The 25,186-nt window shown below is 40.3% G+C and overlaps 1 protein-coding gene across 1 annotated transcript; it reads right to left on the bottom strand.

Annotated features, from left to right (window-relative positions):
- Window positions 1-10,778: 10,778 nt before the first annotated feature.
- Window positions 10,779-22,648, bottom strand: kcnk3b (potassium channel, subfamily K, member 3b). Its single transcript, XM_041812426.1, has 2 exons — window positions 22,366-22,648; window positions 10,779-13,019 (listed from the first exon to the last, which is right to left on the bottom strand). The coding sequence occupies exons 1-2, from the start codon at window positions 22,646-22,648 to the stop codon at window positions 12,133-12,135; spliced, it is 1,170 nt and encodes a 389-aa protein (XP_041668360.1). The 3' UTR covers window positions 10,779-12,132.
- Window positions 22,649-25,186: the final 2,538 nt, after the last annotated feature.

The following is a 25,186-nucleotide window of genomic DNA, read 5'->3' as shown; positions in this document are numbered from 1 at the left end:
GTGCTGCGTTCACTGACACTCGGTCAACAGGAACACGACTCTAGGCCTCGTTTATGCTGATTCTTGCCCCTTTCTTCTTAATAGTGAAATGTAAAAAAATCCCTACATTTATTGACATGAATTAATTTATAGAAAACGAGATCACGTCTGAGTTATAAATGTTGAAGTATTCTTCTTGATCAGGATTGTGCACAGAATTGGCTGGGCCTCTGAACACCAAGAGAATGGGCCCTCCCCAGCTGTCATTTATTGATATCAATGCTTTTGTATTGGATCAGAGTCCTGGCAAACAGTAACTTCATTTTTGAGATGAAAGGTATGTCAAGTTATTATAGGGTTATGACGCGCCACTTTTTAACCCCTTTTCATCACTGTTTTTGTCCATTTTTGCCACTTTCTTTCCACTAGTTGTCCATATTTTCCAAATATTTGCCCATTTTGCCTCTTAAACCTAGTTTTGCCACTTTTCACTCATTTTGGCCACACTGAACCCATTTTTCCACTGTTAACCACTTATCAGATTGCTTTGCATGAATTTCTGGCAACTATTTGCCCCTTAATCCCATTTTTCCATTTTTAATCACCTTTTCCCCCAACTCTTTATGACGCTTTTGGCATTTTTGTAACCTATTTTTGCCTTTTTTCCTCCATTTTTGCCTTGTTCAACCCAGTTTCACAACTTTTTTTGTCAGTAATTGCCATGGAAACCATTTATCCCACATATAACCCATTTCCCCGCTTTTCACCATTTTATCTACCCATATTTGCCACTTTTATCTATTATTTCCCTAGAATTTACCCCTTTTTGCCTCCTTAACCCATTTCTGCCACTTTTTTGCCCTCTTTGCCACATTTAACCTATTGTTAACATCAATTTTAGCACCTTTTTGGCCGTTTTTGCGACTTTTTTTGCCACTTTAAACCCATATCACCACATATCCGTAATTTTTTTTTGCCCTTGAACCCCATTTCCTACCACTTTTTGCCAATTTAGGCTACATTGACCCCACCTTTAACTGCTTTTCACCATTTTTCCACCATCTTTCGCTGTGAGTGCTGTGAAGTGTGGTGGTTCTGTCTTCGTCCCAGTTGAGGGGCAGGGGTGCGTCTTAGGCCCTATGCTCTTCAGTATCTGTATGGGGTGAATAATGGAGTGGGCAACAGGGGCAGCATATGACACTCTGGAGTGTCATTTGGCGAAGTCAAGATCACTGATCTGGACTTTGCTGAGGATGCTGTGATCCTGCAGAGACTGTATAAGCCCTCGTTGGAGCTCTTAACTTGTTGAGCGAGGAGGCTGAAATGTTGGGGATGCACGTATCCTGGGCCAAAACAAAGATCCAGGCATTTGGGAATGCCTTGTCAGCTGGGAGGATACCTGCAGAGATGGTGCATGGGTCTGGCACAGGCCTGGATGATGGACTATCAGGAGGCCAGAGCAGTTCAGAACTAAGGCTGATGCAGCAAAATGCCAAACGACATATGCTCCCATACCTAACCTGACCTTATTGATACTGAAAGGGTTTAACTGTTTCCCCATCCTAAAGGCATATACGTGCATTTTTGTTTGTTTCTTCTTATGGATTGAAAAGGTAATAAGGGAACAGTAAAAGGTAAATGTTTGATAACACAAGGTACAGATTACTTATGACTATTAATCATGATTAATGCATTATTGCATTATTGTTTAAACCTGCCTGTATTTTTGTAACAGCAGAGCCGAAAGACGAGAAGACAGTGACGTGCTGCCATATTTGACCTTCTCAGTGAAACTATTTTTGTCTTTGACATAGATACTCAGGTCTATGGCCAAAGTAGAAAACAGCAGATGCTGTTGCCACAGGGGGTCAATACAGGGATTTGTCGAATGGATACTCCTTCTGTTGCCTTTCTGGGCATGTCTATTGGCTGAAGGCAGAGTCACAGGCACGGGGCCAGGCCTTATAAGACGGTTCGACGTTGCAGTGGCTCAGAGATGTTAACAATGAGACTGTATAACTGTTGCACAAATATAAAAACTTTACCATCATCCTGTAATTCAGTGGCCTGCAGCCAAACCAGGTTCCTAGGACAAAGATTATTTTACATTTTCACCACTTCAGCTGATCTTACATCTGATTGGTTCTCACTGCAAGATACAGGAAATGCATTATAAATGTATACAGTGCACTGCTTCCTCATTTATTGTTTGCTGCAGAGATAAGAAGTGTTTCTTTCATTATCTACAACCCATGGCTGCAAGTATCACATGAGAACAGCTTTAGTAAAGCAAACATGCACCCTGATTCCAAAAATGTTGGGACATTGTGCAAACAGAATGCAGTAATTTGTAAATACTTTCTGACACATATTCAACTGAATCAAGCACAAAGACAAGATATTTCATGTTTTTAAAAATATACATACATTCTGAGTTTGATGCCTACAGCACATTCCAATAAAGCTGGGACAGGGACAAAACAAGACAGATATACACCTGGAACATTTCAAAGTAAATAGATTTACTGGTAACAGGTGAAAGTCATATGATTAGGTATATAAGAAAATAGGTATACAGGAAAATAGTCTAACACTCTGTGAACAAATCCTCATCATGCAAATGCAAGGGATTTAGAGATTAAAGAATCTGCAGTCTGTAACATTATCACAAGATTCAGAGAATGTGGAGAAATCTCTGCATGTAAAGGGCATGGCTGAAAACCAGCATTGAATATCGGTGACCTTCGACCCTTGTAGGCAGTACTATATTAAAAACCGGCATCGTTTTGTGATAGATATTACAACGTGGGCTCAGAACCATTCAGAAAACCATTGTCAGTACGTCACTGCATCTACAAATCTAAGTTAAGACTCTACCAGGCAAAATGAAAGCCTGATATAAGCCTCAGGAACAACTGCAGAGGTCTCTGGACCCAAGGTCACTTACACATCTGTGAAGACTCCATCAATACTGAGAGGCCCATACAGACTTTGGAGCAACATCTGCTTTCATCCAGATCACATGATTTCTTTTTCTTTTTCTTTTTTGCTTATTTTAGAGGGACAATGACCAAGCCACAGTCTGCAAGAGTTACAACAGCATGGCTTCACAGTGAAAGAAGGAAGGAAGACTGCAGTCTAGACCTGACTCCCATTGAAAATGTATGCATCCTATGAAGGACAAAGTAAACCAACAGAAACCTCACACTGCTGAGCAACTAAAGACAGGAATGGGCAACTATGGTTATCAAGAGGGCCACATTAATTTTTATTGTCACTGCCAGAGAACACCATTCTTAAAACCGTTGGACAGCCTTCTTTAGGCAATTATAATAACTTAGAATTTAACAAAAGGAACAATTAAAGGGGCTAAATTACAATTAAATCTACCAACAGTCATGTTTTCAATCTCAACTGTAATAGCAATGCTTATTTGAATGAGTTCAAAAGAGAACTAAAGCTAATTTAAGCTAACTTCTCAGTGCAATTAGGTGCAGAATATTCATAAGGTGTTTATGCATATTTCACTTATATTTCTATTTCTTTTTTTAAATGCATTTGGTCATGCTTCATAAGAGAGTTTTACAGAAACAATTAAAGCCTATTATATTTGGATTTTCTTGCAAAGCATGAAATTACTTCCTTTTTTATGTTGTCCCGGCAGATTTTTGTCACATTGCAAGCCATAGGTAGTGAGAAACAGGCCACCAGTTGCCCACCCATGACTTCAGATACATAAAAGAAAAAACAAATGGGAAAGAATTCCACTTTCAACACTGTAAGGGTCTGTGTCTTCAGACTACAGATGCTTACCGAGGGATGTTAGAAGAAAAGAAGAAAAACATGCTCCTGTCCCAGCTTTTTTGGAACATTTTGCATACATTAAATTCAGATTGTGTGAAAAACCAGTCAGTTGATCAGCTTGAACATTTAATGCCTTTTTTGTGTCGTATTCTGCTGAATGTAAGTTGTCTTCATATTTTATTCACATTTTACAATGTCCCAACTTTTTTGGAATCAGGGTTTGTACAGACTGCTACAAGTGTCGACATAGTGATCCACCACCATACTTCAGCTCGTGACTAACCTGCTGTAGGTTGTCCGGAACTGGACCTCAGTCAGAACTCACAGGGGGAAACCATCTGGACCGAAGCGCCGTTTCTATACATTCAGCGTCTTTTTCTCACACGGCACACGATGGCGAACAGCACGGCAGCACTTCATCACTGCACCTTATATAACTCTTACAATGTAGACAAATATGTTTAAGATAGTTCAATGTAAAAAAGACATCCAGAAACGATCAGTTTTTGGATCAGATATCCATGTTTTAATGTTTTCTCTTTTATATTTCTGGGCAACAAAGCACATTGTTGTTTAATGTGATTTTTCTTGTTATAGTCTCAACTGTGCACACATTCCTTGGCAAGTTTGGATAAAAAATGTCTGTATTGTTTCAAGTACTCATCATTTGTTCAAGTACTGTTTCTCTTCTTCTCCAAACAAAAAAAAATTACAAAATTTCTTCCAAGCAAGAAACAGAGAAGCCGGCTCACGTCAGAGCGACATGACACAGCTCCTTTTTAATACAGTACTTGCATGAATCAGGTATTAGTTACTTACTGATTAAAGCAGAAAGCGTCCATATCATCCTTTGTCTTTTGTTGCAATGTGCAAAAAGTCCTATAAATGATGCTAAGATACAGTACAGTCTAAACAGAGATGATTTTTTGGATCAAACTGTATTTTTAGGATATTTTCAGCACCAATCTTCAGCTCTGTTTTGAGATTCATGGCTGATTTTTACCAAATAAGGCAAAATGCTAATCTCTCTTGGCCCTTATTTCTTATTTCTGCCTCATTTCTGAGAACTCTACTTTAGATGTGATAATAGGTGGAACTTCAGACGATACAGGGGATGTAGGAAAATGTTTCACCAACGACGGCTGTTTTGAAAGAAATTCTTCTTTAGTTTCATACATAAATACTGCTTCCTTGTTTTCATTAGATATTCAATTAAATTACGGGTATGCACGATACAGGATTTTAGCTGAAATCCAATATTTACCAATTAATTTTAGCCTATCCTTATATCAGCTCCAATATTGAGGCACAATATTATCAGCATGATGTTGGCTTAGAAAGTGCATTTCCATATCAGAAGATCCGAAAATTTCTGTCCATACTTATAGCCGATATATCGGCAGTAAATATCTAAGTGTAAATCACATACTAGCCTTAAATATTGGCAGGTGTTTCAGGGGATTTCCCACCAAAACAAGACACCTGTTCCCCCAAGCTGTAGCTCTGATGATTGCTTAAACGCACAGTATGTCAAAATCCACCACTGGGCCTTTTTCACCCCCGGTAATACCAGCATGCATCCACAGCATGGCCAGGGGCTTGAGGCAACCCTACAACCTGCTGAGACGGTACTTACTCGCCACATCACCCCTTACTCCACCCTAAAGGTGTGGACTTAATTTTTTCTCTACTCTATTTTCCATTCCCCCTCATAATGCAAGGACATCTTACTCAAATGGCCAAAATATTCTGCACAGCACCATATATATCTAACTTTGCAAAGCAGATGGATACGCCCGTTTCCTTGTTTCTCACTGGCGAATTGTAAAGCTCCCGTCAGAACCGTTTGGGCCCAGTTAGACAGTGACAGGACCAATCAGCAATGAGGGGCAGTACTTTCGGGTGCAGTGGAGTCGTGGCGTAAGCAAGCAGCAACAAGAGACCGGTGCCACTATGGTGGAAGAGATTAGTGTGAATGCTGCTAAAGCACCAGTTTTATCAGAACTTGATGACATTTCTTCGTGGAAGAAGAACAACAGTGAGTTGTTTTCTTCTCAAAAACGACAAAAGTCATGTACTGACGTGTCTACAGTCGCCATGGTTCGCGTTTTTCCTCTGTAGCTGCGCACAGGCACCTTGGTCACGGCTATGTCACGTGTTTTGTTGCTCTGATTGGCCCGTAGATATGACGGCAAAAACGTTCCTCCAATCACACTCTGAGTTTTTGTCAAATCCTTTGCCCTTTCCCAAACGCTTAGTATTAAAGGTTTTCCAGATGGATGTGTGAAAAAAATCCATCCGGCGTGTCAGGTTAATAATATCAGTATTGGTATCAGATAAAATACCTGCATATAGAATATCAGCAAAAATCCAATACAGTGCATTCCTATCATATAAAATGTAGTTCAGACCCAAAACTTCAATCCTGAAAACAAAACCTAAAGTTTAAGGAATGAGGCTGACCAAAGAAACACTTTAGCTGATGTAGGTCTGTAGGTCCTGCATAAAAATGCACAAATTCATTCGTACATACAGCCAATATTTGCAGTCAATTTCCATATCTGCTGATACAGATACCATGCAGATAACATTGTGCATCCCTGTTGAATTATATCATGATTTTAAGTTGCAAGTTAGAACCATAATATTATTAAATCTGTGGCTCCAACAGCAGTCTTTTAAACCTGCTGATCACTGTCTGACTGCATCAGGGATTCAATTCTTCTGATATGAATTACCACCAGCCTGAAGAGGTGACTGTTCAGTCTGACATTATGCTATTGTAAAAGACAAGACTGACCATGTTAGTGAGGTAGCTCCCTTTTATCCAGTTATTTGAGACAGTATCAGACCAGCATCCCATATTAGCATCAGCTGAGCTGTTGTTTTGTCCTGCCTTTATTCTAACCTAAACACACCTGCCTGTACCTCACAGATAATCAGAGAACCCTCAGGCGGTCTAGTGTTTCCTACGTGCTGACAAACCTAGGGTGGGCCACGCAGGTTTATTCAAAGCCACCTAAGTATATTTGCAGACCCCTTTTCCCTTTTTAAATTATTTTTAACTTGCATATTGTCACCATCTGTCCACTAGAATGTCATGCACTAGTACATCCTTCCTACAAATGCCCCGATCGAGATGCATAGTTTGGACACCCGTGATTTAAGGCATTCAGATACCAAATGGCTGCGCCTTAGTCCCCATTATGCACCTGTTACTTAGCCCATTTACCTGCTACTTATGCAAACAACATCCCTGACATCAGTACTGTGGCTCTCTTACTGTGGTTGTATCCCAACATGCTTTGTGCAGTGAAGATGCTGATGATGGGAATGAATGTGGATAAAATATCCAAAATTTAGAGGCTAGTGGCGCACCTTTAACCACTTTTCTCCCTCATTTTTGTCATTCGCAATTCCCATCACTTTGGCATTGATGAAGCCATGCTTTTTTGTTTACAAGCAGAATATCCCGGATCATGTAAGCTAAAAGGGTGGTCTTTAATGCGTGCCAGCATGCTTTGCATCTACACAGAGACTCCAGTCAAAAAGAGGGCATCCCAGACCACCTCTGCATGCAGTCTGAGCTAGCAAAAAGCATTGAGATTACCACCTGGTATCCAAATGCCCAAAACTGGATATATCACCCCAAAAATGCAATTTTTATAAACAGGAATAATGACCTATACTGCGACCAGTCAGTAGGGGGAGCTCTAAATGTTTTGGGTTCACTTACAGGCAGCTGTCATAACGTCCATCTTTGTATACAGTCTTCTGGCCTCAGAAATGTGCTTGACCCCATGAGCATCCCCATTAGTGTGTATATTAAGTAGTCAAGATCAGCAGTAGCAGTAAAAACTACATTAAGGGAGTTTTGTGCCCTTTTATGACTACTAACTACTCTTTTCACATTGCTTTACTGCCACCTTCACTATTTCCTGGACCGTAACTCTTCCTTTATCAGAAAGGTTGTTATGTGAATAAAGCAAATCCCTCATGTGGAAGAAAGATCTCCTTATAAGAAACTAACTCACTGCAGTCTAAAATAAACATGATGTCACGTTGAATTGTCTCCAGAGAAAATACGCTGCCTAATACCAAAATAGGTCTATAACTGAGGAATAGTATCTGATGGTGCATTATTCCCCTTCCTCTGTCAATCACTGAGACTACGTCTACCGTTCCATATTGTGTGTGACTGACAAGAAGCCTTGGATCCTTTGTCCAAACACCGAAAACTCACTCCCATCTGCCACTCCAAACTGATCCTAAGAATAGTTCGTCTGCGCCGTTTGATCCAGATGTTATTTGAACAGAGCTGAAAACTTCTTATCTGGGTGTTTAGTTCTGTGAAGACTCACGGTCCTTCAGGTTAAATGAGAGAAAAGGGTTAATCCCTGAAACTTTGATAATAATGGTCATGGTCAGCTAATACAGGAGAAACGTATTTGTTTTCTAGCTAAGAGTCTGAGGACTGACTCCACTGCCATGTCTTTTATGTAAAGACTTTGTGCCTGGAGGCTATGCTAGCTCAGCTAAGCGTGCTAACTAAAGCACTCTGAATAAGGATGAATTTGCATATTTGCTTCCATTATTTGTTTAGTTAGTTTGCTAATTGTTGCATAAAAGCTTGTGGAGCAACTCTCCTGTCTGCATCCTAAATATGAATCTGCACTGTGTTAGCTTAGCTCAGTTCAAAAACAAGGACAGGTGCTAGCTTTATCCTAAGACAAAACAGGCATGCTAGCTTTGCTAAAGCTAAATAATTGTGTCTATTTTATCTTACTGGGAATATTTTTGTTGTATCTATATGGATAAATAAAAAGTTGGACATATAAAGGCTTATCTAGCTCCACTTTTATAATAAATTTGACATGAAATATTGCTCCTATGTTGTGTAACCAAACAATGACACAACTTAAGACATCTTTACTAGTTTCAGCGTAGGGTTAACTGTGGATTTAACACCATAATTTAAGACATAACAGACTCATACAGAGCCTATAATATACATTCACCTCCTTTAATGTTTTAACCGTTTTATGAGTTAAATAAATCAATCATGGTCAATATTATTTGGCCTTTTTGACAAAAAAAAACCCTCTTAAATATCAAACTGAAAACAGATTTCTATAAAGCAATTTCATTTAAATAAAAATCTGTGATGTAGAACAAGTGACTGATCACCTGAGTGCAGTAAATGTGTCTAAGGTGACTGCAGTATTAAGACACCTGTGTCTGGAAGGTCCAGTCACTGGTTGATCAATATTCTTGGCTACCATTACACCATAAAGACAAAAGAACACCCCAAGCAACTCAGAGAAAATGTTAAACTAGTGGTGGATGCAAATAAAAAATCCAAGACACTGAACATCCCTCAGAGCTCAGTTAAATCCATCATCAAGACATGTAAAGTACTTAACAAATTTATTAGACCACCACCCAAAGTAAGGTTTATGCCACAGCTGCCCTAAATTAACAGCACTGGTAATTACCAAAATCATTTTTTATGTTTCTGCAATGGTTAATACACTGATATGTAGGAGCTCTTTAACCCAAATAATACTTTTAAGGCTAAAATATAATAATAATTGTTATCCATGAATTTTCAAATTTACTGATTTACAAAAAAACTGAAAAAATAGTAAAGCACATTATTATTTCTTGATTAATATGTCAAATTATAGTTGTTTACTTGCATTCCTGAACAGAAAAGTGAGTTTTAGTGGTTGAATGTTATGCTTGATTAATTTCTGACTTCTCAGAGAAGCCCAGTGAGCCGGCTCAAATTTGGGTGAATTCAGTTTGAAATTCCTCATTCCTGTTCAAAATGGTAAAATGTGGAGAGCTGACTGACAATGATAGAGTTCGCATTAAAACACTTCATGATGCTGGATGGTCTCTGAGACAAATATGACAGGTGGTCTAATAAATTTGTTAAGCACTGTATATCTACCTAGATCAGGCTAACCTCACAAACTGTGTGACCGTGTAAGAAGGAGACTAGTGAGAGAGTCCACCAAGACACCCAAGACTACTCTGAAGGAGTTCCAAGCTTCAGCAGCTGAGATGGGAGAGACTCTGCAGACAACAACTGTTGGCCGGGTTCTTCACCAGTCAGAGCTTTATGGGAGAGCAGCAAAGAGAAAGCCAGTGTTGAAGAAAACTCAGGCCCTGTCCACACGGAGACAAAAAAGATATATTGCCGTTACGTTTTGAAAAGGTTTTCTGTAAAGACGGGATAGTTTCAGGAAATATCCGCATAAACACGGAACCACTAAAACGACTGAAAACGCTGTAGTGCATATGCCAAGCCTGTACGTGGCGCTGTGTTGCTGCCACGGAAATGCACCAGAAGAGAAGAAGAACATCACAGAAAATTGAGACAAACTTTCTTCTAGTTGCCTTTCTGGTTGTTCTCCGCATTGGATTTAAGAACATATTGTGTATGCGTTTCGTGGTGGTGGTAGAGGAGCATCAGATTTTGCTGTAAAAGCCACAACAAGCTCAGTAGCTTCTGTAGCACGAACACAACCCTGTAATCAGCCATTGTTGTTTTGGTTGGACCTGCACAGGCGTCTTAAGAGAGTTACGCTGTGTGTGACGTAATCATTTCAAGAAAGATGTGGATAGCCGTCCGCACGGAGACGAAACCGTAGTCGTTTACGGATTTATGCACTCTGAGACCCGTTTTCAGAAAGTATCGTTTACAGTCACCTAAAAGGTCGTTTCCATGGGGATGAAATGCCGATACGACAAAAAACTTTTGCGTATACTCCTGAATTCGTCTCCATGTAGATGGGACCTCAGATTCAATTTAGACAAGAGTTCACAAAAACGCATGAGGGAGACTTCATGGTCAAGTGGGGGAAGCTCCCCACACCATCCCCACTGTGAAGCATGGTGGTGGCAGCATCATGCTGTGGGGGTGCTTCTGAGAAACCTGGAAGGCTTGTTAATGTAGAGGGTAAAATGAAAAATCCTTGAGGACAATCTTATTCAGTCTGCAAGAGAACTGAACTACAGCTGGGGGAAGATTTAAGACAGCTAAAGCTACACAGAAACGGTCGAAAGATCACGAGGAGAATGTTCTGGAGTGGCAGAGTCAAAGCTCAGACCTCAATTTGAAAGGGAATTTGTGGACAGACTTTGAAGAGGTTTTTCGCACCAGACAGAGCTTAAGTAGTTTAGCAAAGCCAAAGGTGACTAAGGGGGTGATTATTAATGCAGTCACTTATTTATTTTTTTTTAATTCTGGATTTGTTTCAGTCAAAAACGCCTAATAATACTGACCATGACTGTTCCAGGGGTGATGAATTCTTTTTTATAGGCACCATAGCTGTGAAACGGGACCCTGATTTCATCTTCTTTGACTCCTGAAGGACTCATGAAAGCTTCACATTGATTAACCCAAGAAGAAGACCAGCTCTGGTTCTGGACTGACTCTTAGACCAAAGTGTGCTGAAGGGTCTCTACTTAAACTTCCTATAAACAGCAGATTAGTAAAGCTCTGACGCTGTTAATTAATCCTACTGGTTATATTTATTTAAAGCTTTGTAGTGTTGTTCCTGTCGAGTGTTTTTCATTCGTTCCCGCTGAGAGTCTACTTGAGATATTTGTGCCGCTTACCTAATGCCGTTTTTACCATGTTGGGGTTTGCCATCGTGATGTTTTGAACTTGTCCACTTGTGACGTTACATAACTTTGCCATGTTTGTGACTGATGCTGGAGCAAATTTGGGCAGAGAGAAATCACAATAACGGAGGCAGCCACCCAGGGAGTGAGTCACATGGAGTTATTAGTGTGTCAGCTTTAGTAGACAATCACGATTTGTTTCAATCAGAGTTTTTAAGGCAACTTGTCTGCATAACTTCCAAATCCTAATGGGAAATGTCTTTAAGAATCACGCAAATGCCCAAGTAATAAACTAAAACCTGAAGAAGTACATCTCAGATCAGCAGAACTTACTGCAGAACTTCTGTCCAGGAGGTTTTTGTTTTTTATTCCTTTTTTTTTTTTGCATGTTGTCTCGACCTGAACCGGCCCAAGCAGCACCGTCTCTGCTGCGTCTTACATGATTTGTCTAAGCACACAGGCCTGCCCTGAATAATCAACCTCAAGTCAAAAGATTGCTTGCTTTGCTCTCTGAAGTATTTGTGTAAGACGGTGTTGTTTACAGTACTGTATGTGCTTTTCCCTTTGTGTGTCCTACTGTTGGTTTGCTGGGATTATAGCACCACAAACAACCGCTCTGCAGCCACGTCTTTGCTGCGAGGCCTGCCAAGTATCTGCTGTCCACTTGGCAGTATAGACACATTGTGCTGAAGTGAAATCTGCTGTATCAAAAGGCTAAACGGAGCTGCGTCTCTTAAAGAACCTGAAGGGAGAGAGGGCGTGTAGGCCCGTGGTTATGGAGCTGATGCTAGAGCACTGGCGTGGACTGCAAACGCAGCCTGTAGATCCGGGCTCGATGTAGTGAGGACAGTTACTGTTCTGCTGCAGGTACGCATCTGAGAACGTCAGCTCCTGAGGGATCATGGTAGAGCCCTGCAGCTTCTCTTTGCTCCTGTACCACAAGCAGGAGCAGATAGTCTGGAAATGCAGCACCTCGGTGTAAGCACCTTTTAAATCTCTGGCCTTGGTCGTGTCTTCTGCTACAGGCGTGGACGTGGTCGACGTGGACACGGGTAATAAGCGAGCCACCTCTCCTCGGGGCTTCATAACGGACATTAAAGCTCTCTGCTTGGCATCCCTTCGCTCATCCTCGGTGTTCATGGTCAGGAAGCGAAGAACAACCAAGTTCAGAAAAGCTCCAATCACCGTCAACCCCATGAGGATGTAGACGAAGCAGAACGCCACGTAGCGAGGGTCGTTCTGCAGCGCGTCGTCCCTCTGCAGAGCCACGTAGTCCCCAAACCCGATGGTGGTGAGCGTGATGAAGCAGTAGTAAAAGGCGTGGAGGAAGCTCCATCCCTCGCACTGCGAGAACGCCACGGCCCCCACACAGAGCGTGCTCATGCAGGAGAAGAAGCCCACCGTCACCATGTTCGCCATGGAGACCTCGGTCTGACGCATTCCCAGGCACTTCTTGGCTTGGTGCAGCAGGTATCTGACGAGCGTGTTGATGCGCTCGCCCAGACTCTGGAACATGACCAGGGTGAGCGGGATCCCCAGGAGGGCGTAGAACATGCAGAACACTTTCCCTGAGTCGGTGCTGGGCGCCGCGTGGCCGTAACCTGGGGGAGGAGACAGATTAACACCTCAGACACTTTTAACACTCAATCTGATGTTTTTAAAGCTGGGGGATCATTCTGGGCTGTAAGAAACCAGTTCAACATCAAACTTCATTCAGGAAACTTTAATTTCTTCTGTCTGCTTCTGAATCCTCCTATTAATGGAGAATCCAATCACACCATCTGTCTTAGCTTCATTGTTGTGAATTAGAGATTTATTTTTACCTCCCACACAGCTCTGAGCTGAGATGTTGTAAAGTGAAGTCATCTCACAGCCTTTTTTCACTTTAATAACCTGGAAATGGCCTCATACTGCTGACACACTCTGAGCAAATACTGTAGACATGGTATCAAATACCTAAAAGGTGTTTTATTAACAATTACACACAATTTAGACATTTTCAAGCAACAGTTCTGATATCTTTGATGCAGAAGCATACATCATTTTTATAATAATTTTGATGGGACATCTTTCAGAAACTATCAGCATTGAGAGGCAATCATTAGTTCCAGCCTGGGGTCCAGGACCCCCTAGGGGGGGCGCCAAAGATCCCAGGCTTTATTTGCTCTAAAGTTGCACAAATTCCGTTGTGCACATTTTGACTAAAACCGTGATAAACAGTTACTGCATAGTCTGTACAAAGATCTTTTGGTAAGAAAAACATGCATACGTATTTTTTCGGGTTTTTATAAATGAAACCGTTAAAACTGATGTTGATTTTTGACAACAGTAAGTCACTTTTCCTGTTCGTGTGGGCCTTTGGGGGAGCTCAGCTTTTCTTAGGTACATGTAGGGGGGCTCCAAGGAGCCATGGTTGAGACACATGTTAGTGTTAACGCTGAAAAGGCAACAAAACACTTGGAAAAGCTGCGAGCCCATAGGTTCTTTCCAGTCATGTGATCCAGATGACCCCAAATGCGTTGTGGATCAGGAAGTGGGGTACGGCCATTAGGAATGAATGGGAACAGAGGAAAGTTAGCACTTTACAGCTCTAAATCAGTGGTTCTCAACTGACGGGTCACATATCCATTTTCAGTGGGTCATGAATGTGTATACGAGGCTGTGATGTGCTTTAATTTTGAAGGGTTTGTCCAGTCTCTTTGTTTCTCTACATCTTTTGTTCCATCTCTGATCCAAACTGCACCATTTTTCATTAAAAACAGATATGATTGCAAAATGTGAGAATTTTGGGGTCCTGATTTGCTGTTAAGGATTTGGTGGTGAGTCCTGACGCTAGACCAGTTGAGAACCACTTCTCTAAATCAGTGTTAATTTTGGCAGCTATTTTTAATTTTAGTCTTAGTTTTAGTCTTTAAATGAAATGTATTTTAGTCACATTTTAGTCATTTCTACCCTTTTAAGTTTTAGTCTAGTTTTAGTCCATAAAAAGTCCTCACATTTTTTTCATGGATTCATGGATATCATGGATTTTGAATGTCCAATGAAAACTACATTACATTGTAGTCTAGTTTTAGTCATCTTTACGAAAACTAAACTTATTTTTTGTCAATTTTAGTCATCACAGATCTATTTTGTTAGTCTTAGTTTAGTTTTTCATTGTAAAAAGGCTGTTGAAGAATAGTTTTAGTCATAGTTTTAGTTGACAAAATTAACACTGATCTAAACGGACCTGTGTGTTGCAATTATCATCTGAAAATTTCTATATCAATTGAATACCATCCCCACACTTTACAAAAAGCGATTTTTAACACAGTTTAACCAGCATGGTGGCGATCAATAGTGTCGTCCAACCGGATAAAGAGAGACAAGAGTCTGGAGCAGTGGTTTTAAACCTTTTCAGCCCGTGACCCCCAAAATAAAGGTTCCAGAGACCAGGGACCCCCACTGCACCTGAAGGTGGCTGAACACAGCCATACACATTCTAGCATAGTCATGTGCAGACAAGGCTGTCCATTAGGGGGAGAAATGGGAGAGCTTTCTGGGTCCCAGCCAAACTGGGGGCCAGCAAAATCATGGTCCACTGTAAAGTTAAGCTGTGGTATTTTATATTTAACCTGATTAATAACCACTCTTATCAAAAAAACAAATATCATTTTAATTCATTTGTGTAGTAAGTAGTCCTCAAAAAAATGTAAATTGTTGTTTGTTAAAACAGAATTAAAATACATTTAAAATAGTTAAAATGGGTTAATAATTGCAAAAAAATGGTGGGAAACATGGTGAAATTGGATTTTAAAAGTAGCAGAAATGGTTAGAAGTGCTAAAAATAGATAAAAGTGGCAAAAAAATAACCATAAAATGGCAAGAATCGGTTAAAGTGGCATTAAAGGCATATTAAGTGGTAAAAGGAGATTAAAAAGTGGCTGCAATGGCATTCAAGCGGCAAAAATAGGTGGAAATTTGGTGAAATGGGATGAAAAATTGATATAAACTGGCAAAAAATGGTTAGCTGAGGCAGAAATAGGCAGAAATGGGTTAAACTGGCAAAAATGGGTATATAAAATTGTGAAATGTGGAGTAAAAGTGGTAAAGAGGGATTAATATTGGCAATAATGGGTCAACAGAGCCAACAATAGGTGGAGAGTGTCAAGATTTGGTTTAGAAGTGGCAAAAACAGGCAGAAAAAAGTGGTAGAAAGGGTTTTAAAAAGATAAAAAAGGGTTTTAGGTGGCAAAAAATGTGTTATTGGAAAAATTGGTGGGAAAAGTGATGAAAACGGGTTAAAATCTGGCTAATTTGGTGCAAAGTGGCAACAGTGAAGAGCCGGTACCAGATGAAGAGCCGTTCAGGAGCCGCTCATCCAGGCTGTAGACAGAGGCTTTTTTATTTCTGACTGCTGCCGTTTTATCATGAGCTGGTTGTTCTGTTTTACCTCTGCAATTTGAAAGCTTGGCATATTCATAAACCACTCCAAACACTTTGTTTTATTTTTCCTATGCAGAAATCATGACTTGCCCCCCAAGGACAGTTCTCTGCTGTAGCGGACGTCATCTGCAGAGAAACTATAGCTGACAAATAGCAAAAACATTTAAATCCTGAAGTCTCAGTGAATTTCTCTGGCACTAAAGAGTGAAACATTGCTCTTGGGAAGAAACTATACCACATTTCTCCAGAGGTTTTTTTATTCAATGATTCATACAAGGATGCACGGATGTCGGATGGGGGTCAGGAAGTTAAAGCAGCAGTAAGGAATCAGTGGAAATGGAGGAAAGTTAAAGCTCTAGCTTCGACTTGCACCCTGCTTTCTTTGTTCTTCTTAAAGAAAAAAAAAAAAAAGACGTTCCGATCAGATCAAACAGATCAAACTGCCACTATATCAGCATTGACGCAAATCTCTTCATTGGCTGCCATTTTTTACAGGCTTGCAGTTGTACCAACTAAACCACACCTGTAGCTCCCGCCGGTTTGGTCTGTTGGATCTGCTTGATTATGTCTGTACCTTCCAGCTGCATTGAAGGTTGTCACTGCTTTTTTTGAAAAGGCCTGAAAACCTTAAGAATATCTAAAGGAGCCAGAAAAGTACTGGTCTGAAACAATAACACAAAGAGAGACAGGATGTAGACGTCCTCACAGGAGAGAAAGTTACAGAAAATGATTGAACTGATCCAAAGATCCGTCCACATGGGGATGAAAATCTTCGTACAAAGCTTCTCATTTTCTTATCGAGGATCTTTTGGGTTTACCTCACAGTGGCCTTGATTGTTCCTGGTTCTGATTCCTGTCACAGAGCTAAGCTTTTGATTGTCCCGTAGATAAATACCGTCAGTCTTTAAAAACCCAGAGGTGTTTTCTTACGGCTCTTCTGACGACTCCACTAATCCTTTAAGTCCTCTCTAAACAGCAGACATGAAAAATATTCTGTTTGCACAAAAGGAAAAGGATTTCTGCTTTGTTCTTGTCTGCTAGGAAGCCTGGAATGACTTCTTAACTCTGACATGATTTATGCATGAAAATCATAAACATATAGCATCAGTTTGGACTATCTTACTGGACAAGCTGAACTGTTGTATACCTGTTTGACATTACTTAAGGCAGTAAAACTGAGAAAAACAGTAAAATTCAAATTATTCCTGGAAAAAAGGTTTATTAAACAGTGCTATGTAACAACTAAATAGCTCTTTGATAATAAATTTTATTTAATAAGCTTGTCTGAGTCCTGCCATTTGGACTCTCAAGACCCTAAATATATTGTAGCCCTTAGGGGTCCATAATCATGCTAGTATTATTTCATCATGCACTGCTTTTGCCACATTGCAGCATGAAAACAAAGCCACATTTTGAATTGCAACCACTTTTCGTGGAAAGCATGATCTTTAAGCTTTCTTTGAGTTTTTGTTTGACGTCAATAGGCCAAGTAAAACAGGAAATATGATCATTTTAATTTGATATAAAAATTAATGTTACACAGAGGGGACAGTGGACCATGTTGTACAAGACTGGCACTAGTATTTTTTCATAATTTCAGCATTTTGTAATTTCTTTGTAAAAATGACAATATACTCTTTTAAATAGCAATTTTTAAAACCCCATTTTTGCAGGGTGTTGTGTTTTCAGGAGGTCCAATATCTAATACAATAAATTAAACTTAAAAAAATATATAGTTTTCATTTTATAAAGTTAAGGTAGTGCAGAAAAGATTATACCAAGCGTGAGCATGGTGTACATTTTGTCAAAACAAAATGGCAAAATAGCCAGTGGACCTCTAAGGGTTAAAACCCGGTTACATTGGTTAAAGTTACATGCATGATTTGAGCAGAGTGTCAGAAATAAATGTGATAAGTTAGTATTTGTTGTTGCAGTGTGGAAATAAAGTGTTCTCTTAGATGCAAGCAGTGCTATCATTAAAGGGATACTTCAACATTTTGGCAAATTCGCCCATTGCCATAATTCCTATAGTCTTAGTAATAGGTTCGTTTCCTTTAGTTGTCGGTGCGAGCTGTTTCTAGATCTGGAGGGGCCGATATACCAGCTGCACAGCTAACGCCATGGAAGCAGGCGGTATTTTTTGCTTTCCCTCATCAAACTCATCAAATACACAATCCAACAACTCCAAAACGCTCGCGTGGACAAGTTGTGACCTGCACATTCACCACACTATGGTGACGCCAGATCTGGAGGAGTTCATTCAGTCTCCAGTCTCATTGTGATTAAAATTAAAACAAAAGGCCATGACCTCTTTAATGAATGTAAAAAATTAAACAACTGAAAAATGTAAGACTTGCATTCAAGACTTTTAATACTTTTTAAAAGCTTTTATTTTTGCTCAATTCATTTCTCAATGATTAATATTTTTTAAGGCCCTGCATAAACCCTGATAAAAGAAACTAAAACTTCCTGCTGGTTAAACACCTCCACAATGTTTCTATTTGCTGAATGGGAAAGTGCAGCAGTGGGTCAAATAAATGAAAACAAAAAATAAGTGGACAGTTCTTTGCAGCAGTTTTTAGGCATGTAGGGCGCTGAGGAGTCACCACGGGGCCTGATGTGCCACATCGAGAGGGTTGAAGGATTTTTTATTGTCATTCTAAACCACATGTGATTATATGAGAAGGAGCACAACTAAGCTGAGCTCCCACTGAGAAACAGCTAAATACACAAACTAACTGTTCAAATGAATAAGTTTAAATTTAAACTTGGACTGAAGCAGTTTTTAAAGAGGACTCAGTCTTACAGTCATGGATGATTATGCACTTCCTTTCTAACTTTGTGCTATTGTTTGATTATGTATTTTATGTCCTTGTGTTTTGTCTCTGTAACATTGTTCTTGTTTTGTGTGAATTTGTTGCCATTTTAATGTTGTGACTGTTTGTGTGTATTTAGGAATTTTATGTATTTTAAAAGCACAGCTAGGGACAGGCATTGCAAATTAGCTCAAGCTACAAATGCTGTAGTGTGTGGCAACGGTTTACTTGCTATATACTTGTCCCTATACAAATAAACATCAAATAAATAAATAAATAAAAGAAATAACACATGCATAACCACATCAGTACAGACAGGCATACCTTCATCTACACAGACACTTGCATACAGGCAAACACACTCACACCCAACACACATTTAAAACCTGTGCAATGTAATTTAAAAAAAAAAGAGAGAGACATATACTGTACATGAAAAGTGCATGTGATAATGCAAAGTACAAATATGCATGACCAGAGTCAAGCTAGACACATTTCGACACATGTGCAGCCAAGGTCAAACTTAACAACATCTCTGTTCATCATCTGTTCGGGCCTTTCCACCCCTAGCAGAACACCGGACCATCGGCGGTTTTCAGGTCCTTGGGAAATCCTCATGAACAGGGGTTTGTGGCAACCTCACTACCCGGCCTGACTGTACCCTAGGCCGTGCTTACCCACCCCTTACTCCACTCTTCTTTATACAAATGATTTCCCCATGCCCTTGGTAATATGCAAGGGCATCCACAGCATGAGCTGGGTTGTGTCAATCCTCCTTCCTGCCCAGTGGTGGCCTCACATGGGCTTTCTCACCATAACACGCCTTAATTCAGCTTCAGTTTTTTGTCCAAACATGCCTAAAGTTCTGCACAGTTCTGTATACAAAAATACTGCTAAATAATAATAATAAAGAAAAAAACCTTTATGGTCAAAATATAAGAAACACTGAAACATTCAACACATGACAAAAGCAATGGACAAACAAGCGTAACACAACATGCAGCACAGGGAAAGTTTAATCAAGATTATCTTGTTTTTAGAATCATGGGAGGCCAAAATTATGATTTAAATTGAAATTGCTCACCCCTAGCAATCATATCAGCAAGGGCTGACCATGAGGCCCACTGACCTTTGACATTTGATGTAAAAAAAATCCTCTCAGGTCATGATTGATTCAGCATGTATACATGTGGAAAGTTTAAAGAAAACCCCCAGGTGTCTTGAGATATTGTGTTCATGAGCAAGGGATAAACATGTCCTTGACCTTTGACCTCTAACATTTGATAAGTTCATCCTTGAGACTTAGTGCACATTTGTGCTAAGTTTGATGCCTTTTTAAGAATGTCTTTTTGGGGCTTTTTAAGCCTTAAATCAGGTCAGACAGAGGAGTACAGGCCCATAGTCAGCCTTGAGGAGGGGGAGGGTTGTCTTTTTTTTTTTGTTTTTTTTTAAAAAGGACCTTCGTGCAGTTTCTCTTCCCTAAAAGAGACTAAAATTGTCTTTCTGTTACAGTAAGTCTAAATGTTAAGCAATCTAGTCACACACCCAGTGTAGAACTGCAGTGTTGAAGGTGACAGTCTGCCCTACTTTTAAAAACTAATGATATAATAGCTCAACAATATTAGCATTAAAACATGTCCAAACATGAGTAAAACTTTCTGTTACACTGAGTGAATCATGACAGAATAACATGTTTTATTACTTTATTATTGTTACAATAATGCATTTAGGTCTTTAGTATGTGGTGGTAGAGATGAAGCTGACTTATTGTTTTCTGAATGAGGTTTTTTTTCTAACCTGACACACCAGATTCATATACAGTATCTACTGCATGGATATAGCTCACATTCATCTGGGAAATCTTCTACACAAAGCATTTGGGAAGGGCAGGACTTTTTAAAAAAATTATCAGAAGGTGATTGGACGAACGTTCCATCACTTTTAGTATTGGCCAATCACGGCCACAAGACAAAATGCATAGTAGGAATGAGCAGCGCCATTCTTAAAGTGAGTTTGACAGACAGGTGCTGCCGTAGTCTAGGAATGAAGGGGCATGTTGGTGGATAAAACTGATGCTGAGGTTGGTCTGGAGACATGCAACATATTTCAGTGTGGTTCTTTACTCTTGTTTTAATAAAGAAATGTGGCATAGGTCTGATAAACTTGGTACTATATTATAGCTGCATCTGAGTTTATTGCTACAATTGAAAAAGCTCCAATTTGAAAGAACTGTGCCAGGTTCTAAAACGGACCAGACCACTCAGCGTCATTTGAAATAAGACTAGTTTAAAACCTAGTATATGCCTGTTGAAATGCCAGACTGAAGTGTGTCTTCTGGCAGAGTGATTAGTGTTTTGGGTGTACGTATAATTGTGCTGTCCCTAATGTCTGTGGGTTGACAACTGAAGGCCCATAAAGTTTCAAACATAAATCCCTGTCGGCAGCAAACCTGACATGCCAGATCAACTCATATATTCATTGCATGAAAATATTTGACATTCTGGGAATACAACCAAAGAAAGCGTTTTGGAAGGCAGAACTTTTCAGAAAAATCTGACCTCATGACCTCAGCTGTCAGCCAAAAATAAGGCGGCAGCTATAGATGGGGTTTTGCTGTACTGGAAGCTTATAGCAATAACTGGTGTCAGTGTAGTGATAAGCTGGTACGTAGCCATAGTCTAGCAGCAGTTTTATCAGAACGGGACTGTATTTCTTTATTTAATAATGAGCAAAGAACCACATTAAAAGCTTTTCTTGGCAGAGAATGATTTTGCTCTTCTTGCTACTGGCCTCAGCATGAGTTTTATCCACCAACAAGCTCCAACGTTAATAAACTACAGCTGTGCCTGCCTGACTTGTGAGCTCAGGTTACTAATGGAGCTGCGCATATCTATTACCTAATTTTCAGTGTTGGGTAGCGCTACTTTTTGTTTATTTTCAAAGCTTTATTTTTGGGCTTTTAATGCCTTGATAGAGGAGGACAGCAGAGAAAATCGGAAACAGGGATGAGAGATATGCGGAAAAGGACCACAGGTCGGAATCGAGCCCGGTTCGACAGTTCATATGGGGCACGCCTTAGACCACTAGGCCATCTGAGAGGCCTACTTTTAAAACTAACTTGTTAGCTTACCTCTGTTCCTTATTGAGAAAATGATGTGTTCCAGCATTTTTTAATTTAACCACTCATTCATCGTAGGTTGTAAAAAGACACAAAACGACAGTACACCTGCCTTTGAATGCACAGACACCACTTTCATCATACAGCCTGTATCCATGTAAAAAATATATTTAAAAAAAAAAGTCTGGCATGTCAGGTTAATGGTGATATGATCAACAGGTAAAGGTGCTAATCTGCAGACAGGTAAATCTACCAAACAAGGAAAATTAAAAAATAATAATAAAACAGCGTGTTCCTTTAAAAAATAGTATATATTTCATGCCTTGTTACTTGATTTGTTCTTGTTAATTTCATTACTGATGCTCATTTCTAATTTATTCCTAACACTTTGACTTTATTCCTACTGTGTATGGTCATTTTAAAAAGCAAATAAAAACAGAAAATCCACCTTATCTGATTATTTTTTTCTATTTCTGTTCTCCGGGGGCTCCTGACCCTCGGGTGTCTACACTCCTGTTTACGGCCCTGCTGTTGATCCCTTCTTAATGAAACAGCTCTAAACGTGTTAATGAACAAACTGCTGCTCACCTATGGTCGTTATCACAGTGATGGCGAAGTAAAAGGAGCCTGCAAATTTCCACTGGACCCCTGCTTTGTGCGGTTTGAGCTGCAGGACGACGTGCTCCAGCTCCTCGAAGTTCGCTTTGGTCAAGTTGTATTTACGCATGAGCTCGTACTTTCTGGCGTCCAGCTTCCTCTTGTGGCTCTTCTCCTGCTTGGACTCCAGGGTCTCGAACACGGCCGCTCCCACCACCAGGTAGGTGAGGATGCTGATGATGAGGGCGAGTGTCCGGGCGTTTTGTCTCTTCATGGTAGTTCAGAAAGAAAGAAATGGAGCATAAAGTGCAGGCTGTGCGTCCTTCTCCTGGCTCTCTCCCGATCCAACAGAGGGGTGACGATGGGATGGTGGAGGAGGGGGGAGACTTTGGAGCTGTTCTCTCAGCACCACCCCCACATCACAGTTGGGTTGCTACTGTATTTGGAGTATTTGTCACCGGCTTATAATTAGATTGGGCTGAAAAAGAAACTCAGGGCAATCCCACCGCCTGTCACAGCTCTTCTTCTTCTTCTTCTTGGAGTAGAAGCTCAAATGAAGCGCAGGTTTTACGCACAAATATCTCTCAGCCCCTGGAGCCAAAACAAACAGTTTGTGTCCTGTGCAGCAGAAGAAGAGCAGCCTCCAACAAGTAGTCCGTAACGTCGTCAAATATCACTCTCTCCGTATGAATCATGTGTTCATCCGCTGATGAAATGTTTACCCACAGGCTATTTAAACACCGAGGCTCCGCCGGCTTCACAAGTTGTCTGGCAACCTAACGATAACTAACCAGAGAGTCAATATTTAAGAGGCACATCCTTTTACTGTGTCTGAGTGCAGGAGGCTAAGAGTTAGCACAGCTCCTGTCTCAACTTTCACTCACTAATCAAAATAAAAGGCTCTGATTTTAGCGAATAAATGGACTCTTATGATTGGACCAGGGGTGGAGGCAGAATGTTTGAGGGGCAGGGGCAGAGGCAATAAAAGGGCCCCTGCTGTATGGTGTGGGCACCATTCAAAGTTGTCAAATATTTATTGTCGAATAGTTAGAATCGCTGGTTAAGATTAAACGTTTTTATTATCTGATTATTCCCGCTTCATCTCTGTAACAGCATAGACAAAGACCTATGAACCTTTAAGCTGTTTATTTCACAACAGCGAGGATGTCAGCTTCAGTTTGGAAAATGACTGTTCCACTGAAACAGTCGCCATTTGGAATAAAAAATATTTTGAGGAGCTTGGTCAGGGCAGGGAAGGGGCACCTCTTCACATTTTGTGGGACCACTACTGTGATACCCCTCATCTGCCAGGACAGAAAGACATGCTAACAATGTTTGGGCACCAGTTTAACTCAGTGGGTAGAGCAGGCGCCCATATACAAAGACTACAGTCCTCGATGCACTGGTCTACCGCCATGGTTCCTGCCTCTATTTAAAAAAAAAAAGGCAAAAAAGCCCCCCAAAATAATAAGTTTTTTAAAAAAAAGTATGATGCAACTTAAATAAGAGCAGATTAAACTTCTGGTTTGGGTACAAACTGGTAAGAGAATACCGAAAGTTAAAAGTTAAAAACCTGACCTGCAAAACCTACAAAATGTTTAAAGCCAACAAAACAGTCTGCTTAGAGGAAAAACCTTGGCTGTTTTCGAATTCACCTGCTATACTAGCAGTGTGTACTGATTTGCCCAAAATGTAGTATGCAGTATGCAGTATGCCAAAAATACCCGGATGACGTACTGATTCGGGAAAATTTCACAGTATGCATCAGACCAGGCTGCTTCGCCTACTGTTTCCCACAATGCAAAGCGCCGGGTCAGAGTTCGTAATGGCAGAGAGCGGCAGAACTTTCGAGAGGGGTCTAGCTGCAGCCACAGCCGCTACATACCACACTCCGTACAAAACATGCCCCACCGATCCATACAATGAATTAATTCTGACCCTAACCAGTGGAATTTAAATGCTAAACCTAACCCCAGGAAGCTAATTAATTAAAATTATACACTTACCCCAATGAGCTACCCCTAAAGCTAACCAGTTGAAATTAAAATGCTAAACCTAACCTAAAGCTAAGCTAATAGCACAAGTGGGCGTGTTTTGTAGGGAGCGTGTTTCGTAGGGGGCGTGGTTTGTACGGTGGCCGCAGCTACAGTTGGGTATTATTGGAACTTTCACCGGAGCGGCTGACAGTTACAAAAGTGCCATTACCTTTTATCTTTACCTTTTTAACATGTACTATAGCAAAATAAGGTGTAATAGGGTCACTGTTGTTTTTGTTTTGCCGTTACGACTCGTAACGGCTGGAAAGGTGCACTATACATACTAAATTAAAAACAACGGATATAAAACCCCCCAAAAATAAAATAAAAAACACTTCCCAGATTTTTTCTGTATGTAAATGGATGGGAAGCACTGTAGCGTCATTTTTATATTGACCAGGGTACGACATACTTCTGTATACCGGAAACCAGCTAAACCAGGCCAAGCATACTACACAATAACATCCAACTAGCAGTCTTACTGCATACTACTGTCGAACGCAGTACGCAGAGTATGCAGTAGGCCAATTCGAAAACAGCCCTTGTCCTCCATGAAAACACATAAATGCAGCTAACGTAGCTAAAGCTAATTTAGCTAAGTTAGCTATGTAAGCTAAGTAGGTAACATACATGTTTGCATTTTTGCAAATCTTAAAATCCATATTTAATTAACAAAAAATAGCTCCATAGCTAACGAAGCTAGCGCCAAAGCTAATGAAGGTACCCTGGCTACGTTAGCATGCTATGTTTGTTAATTTCAATTCTACCACAGTTAC

This window comes from Cheilinus undulatus, linkage group 18, assembly GCF_018320785.1.
Source record: "Cheilinus undulatus linkage group 18, ASM1832078v1, whole genome shotgun sequence".
Classification (NCBI taxonomy): Eukaryota; Metazoa; Chordata; class Actinopteri; order Labriformes; family Labridae; genus Cheilinus; species Cheilinus undulatus.
This window is presented reverse-complemented; position numbering and strand designations above follow the sequence as displayed.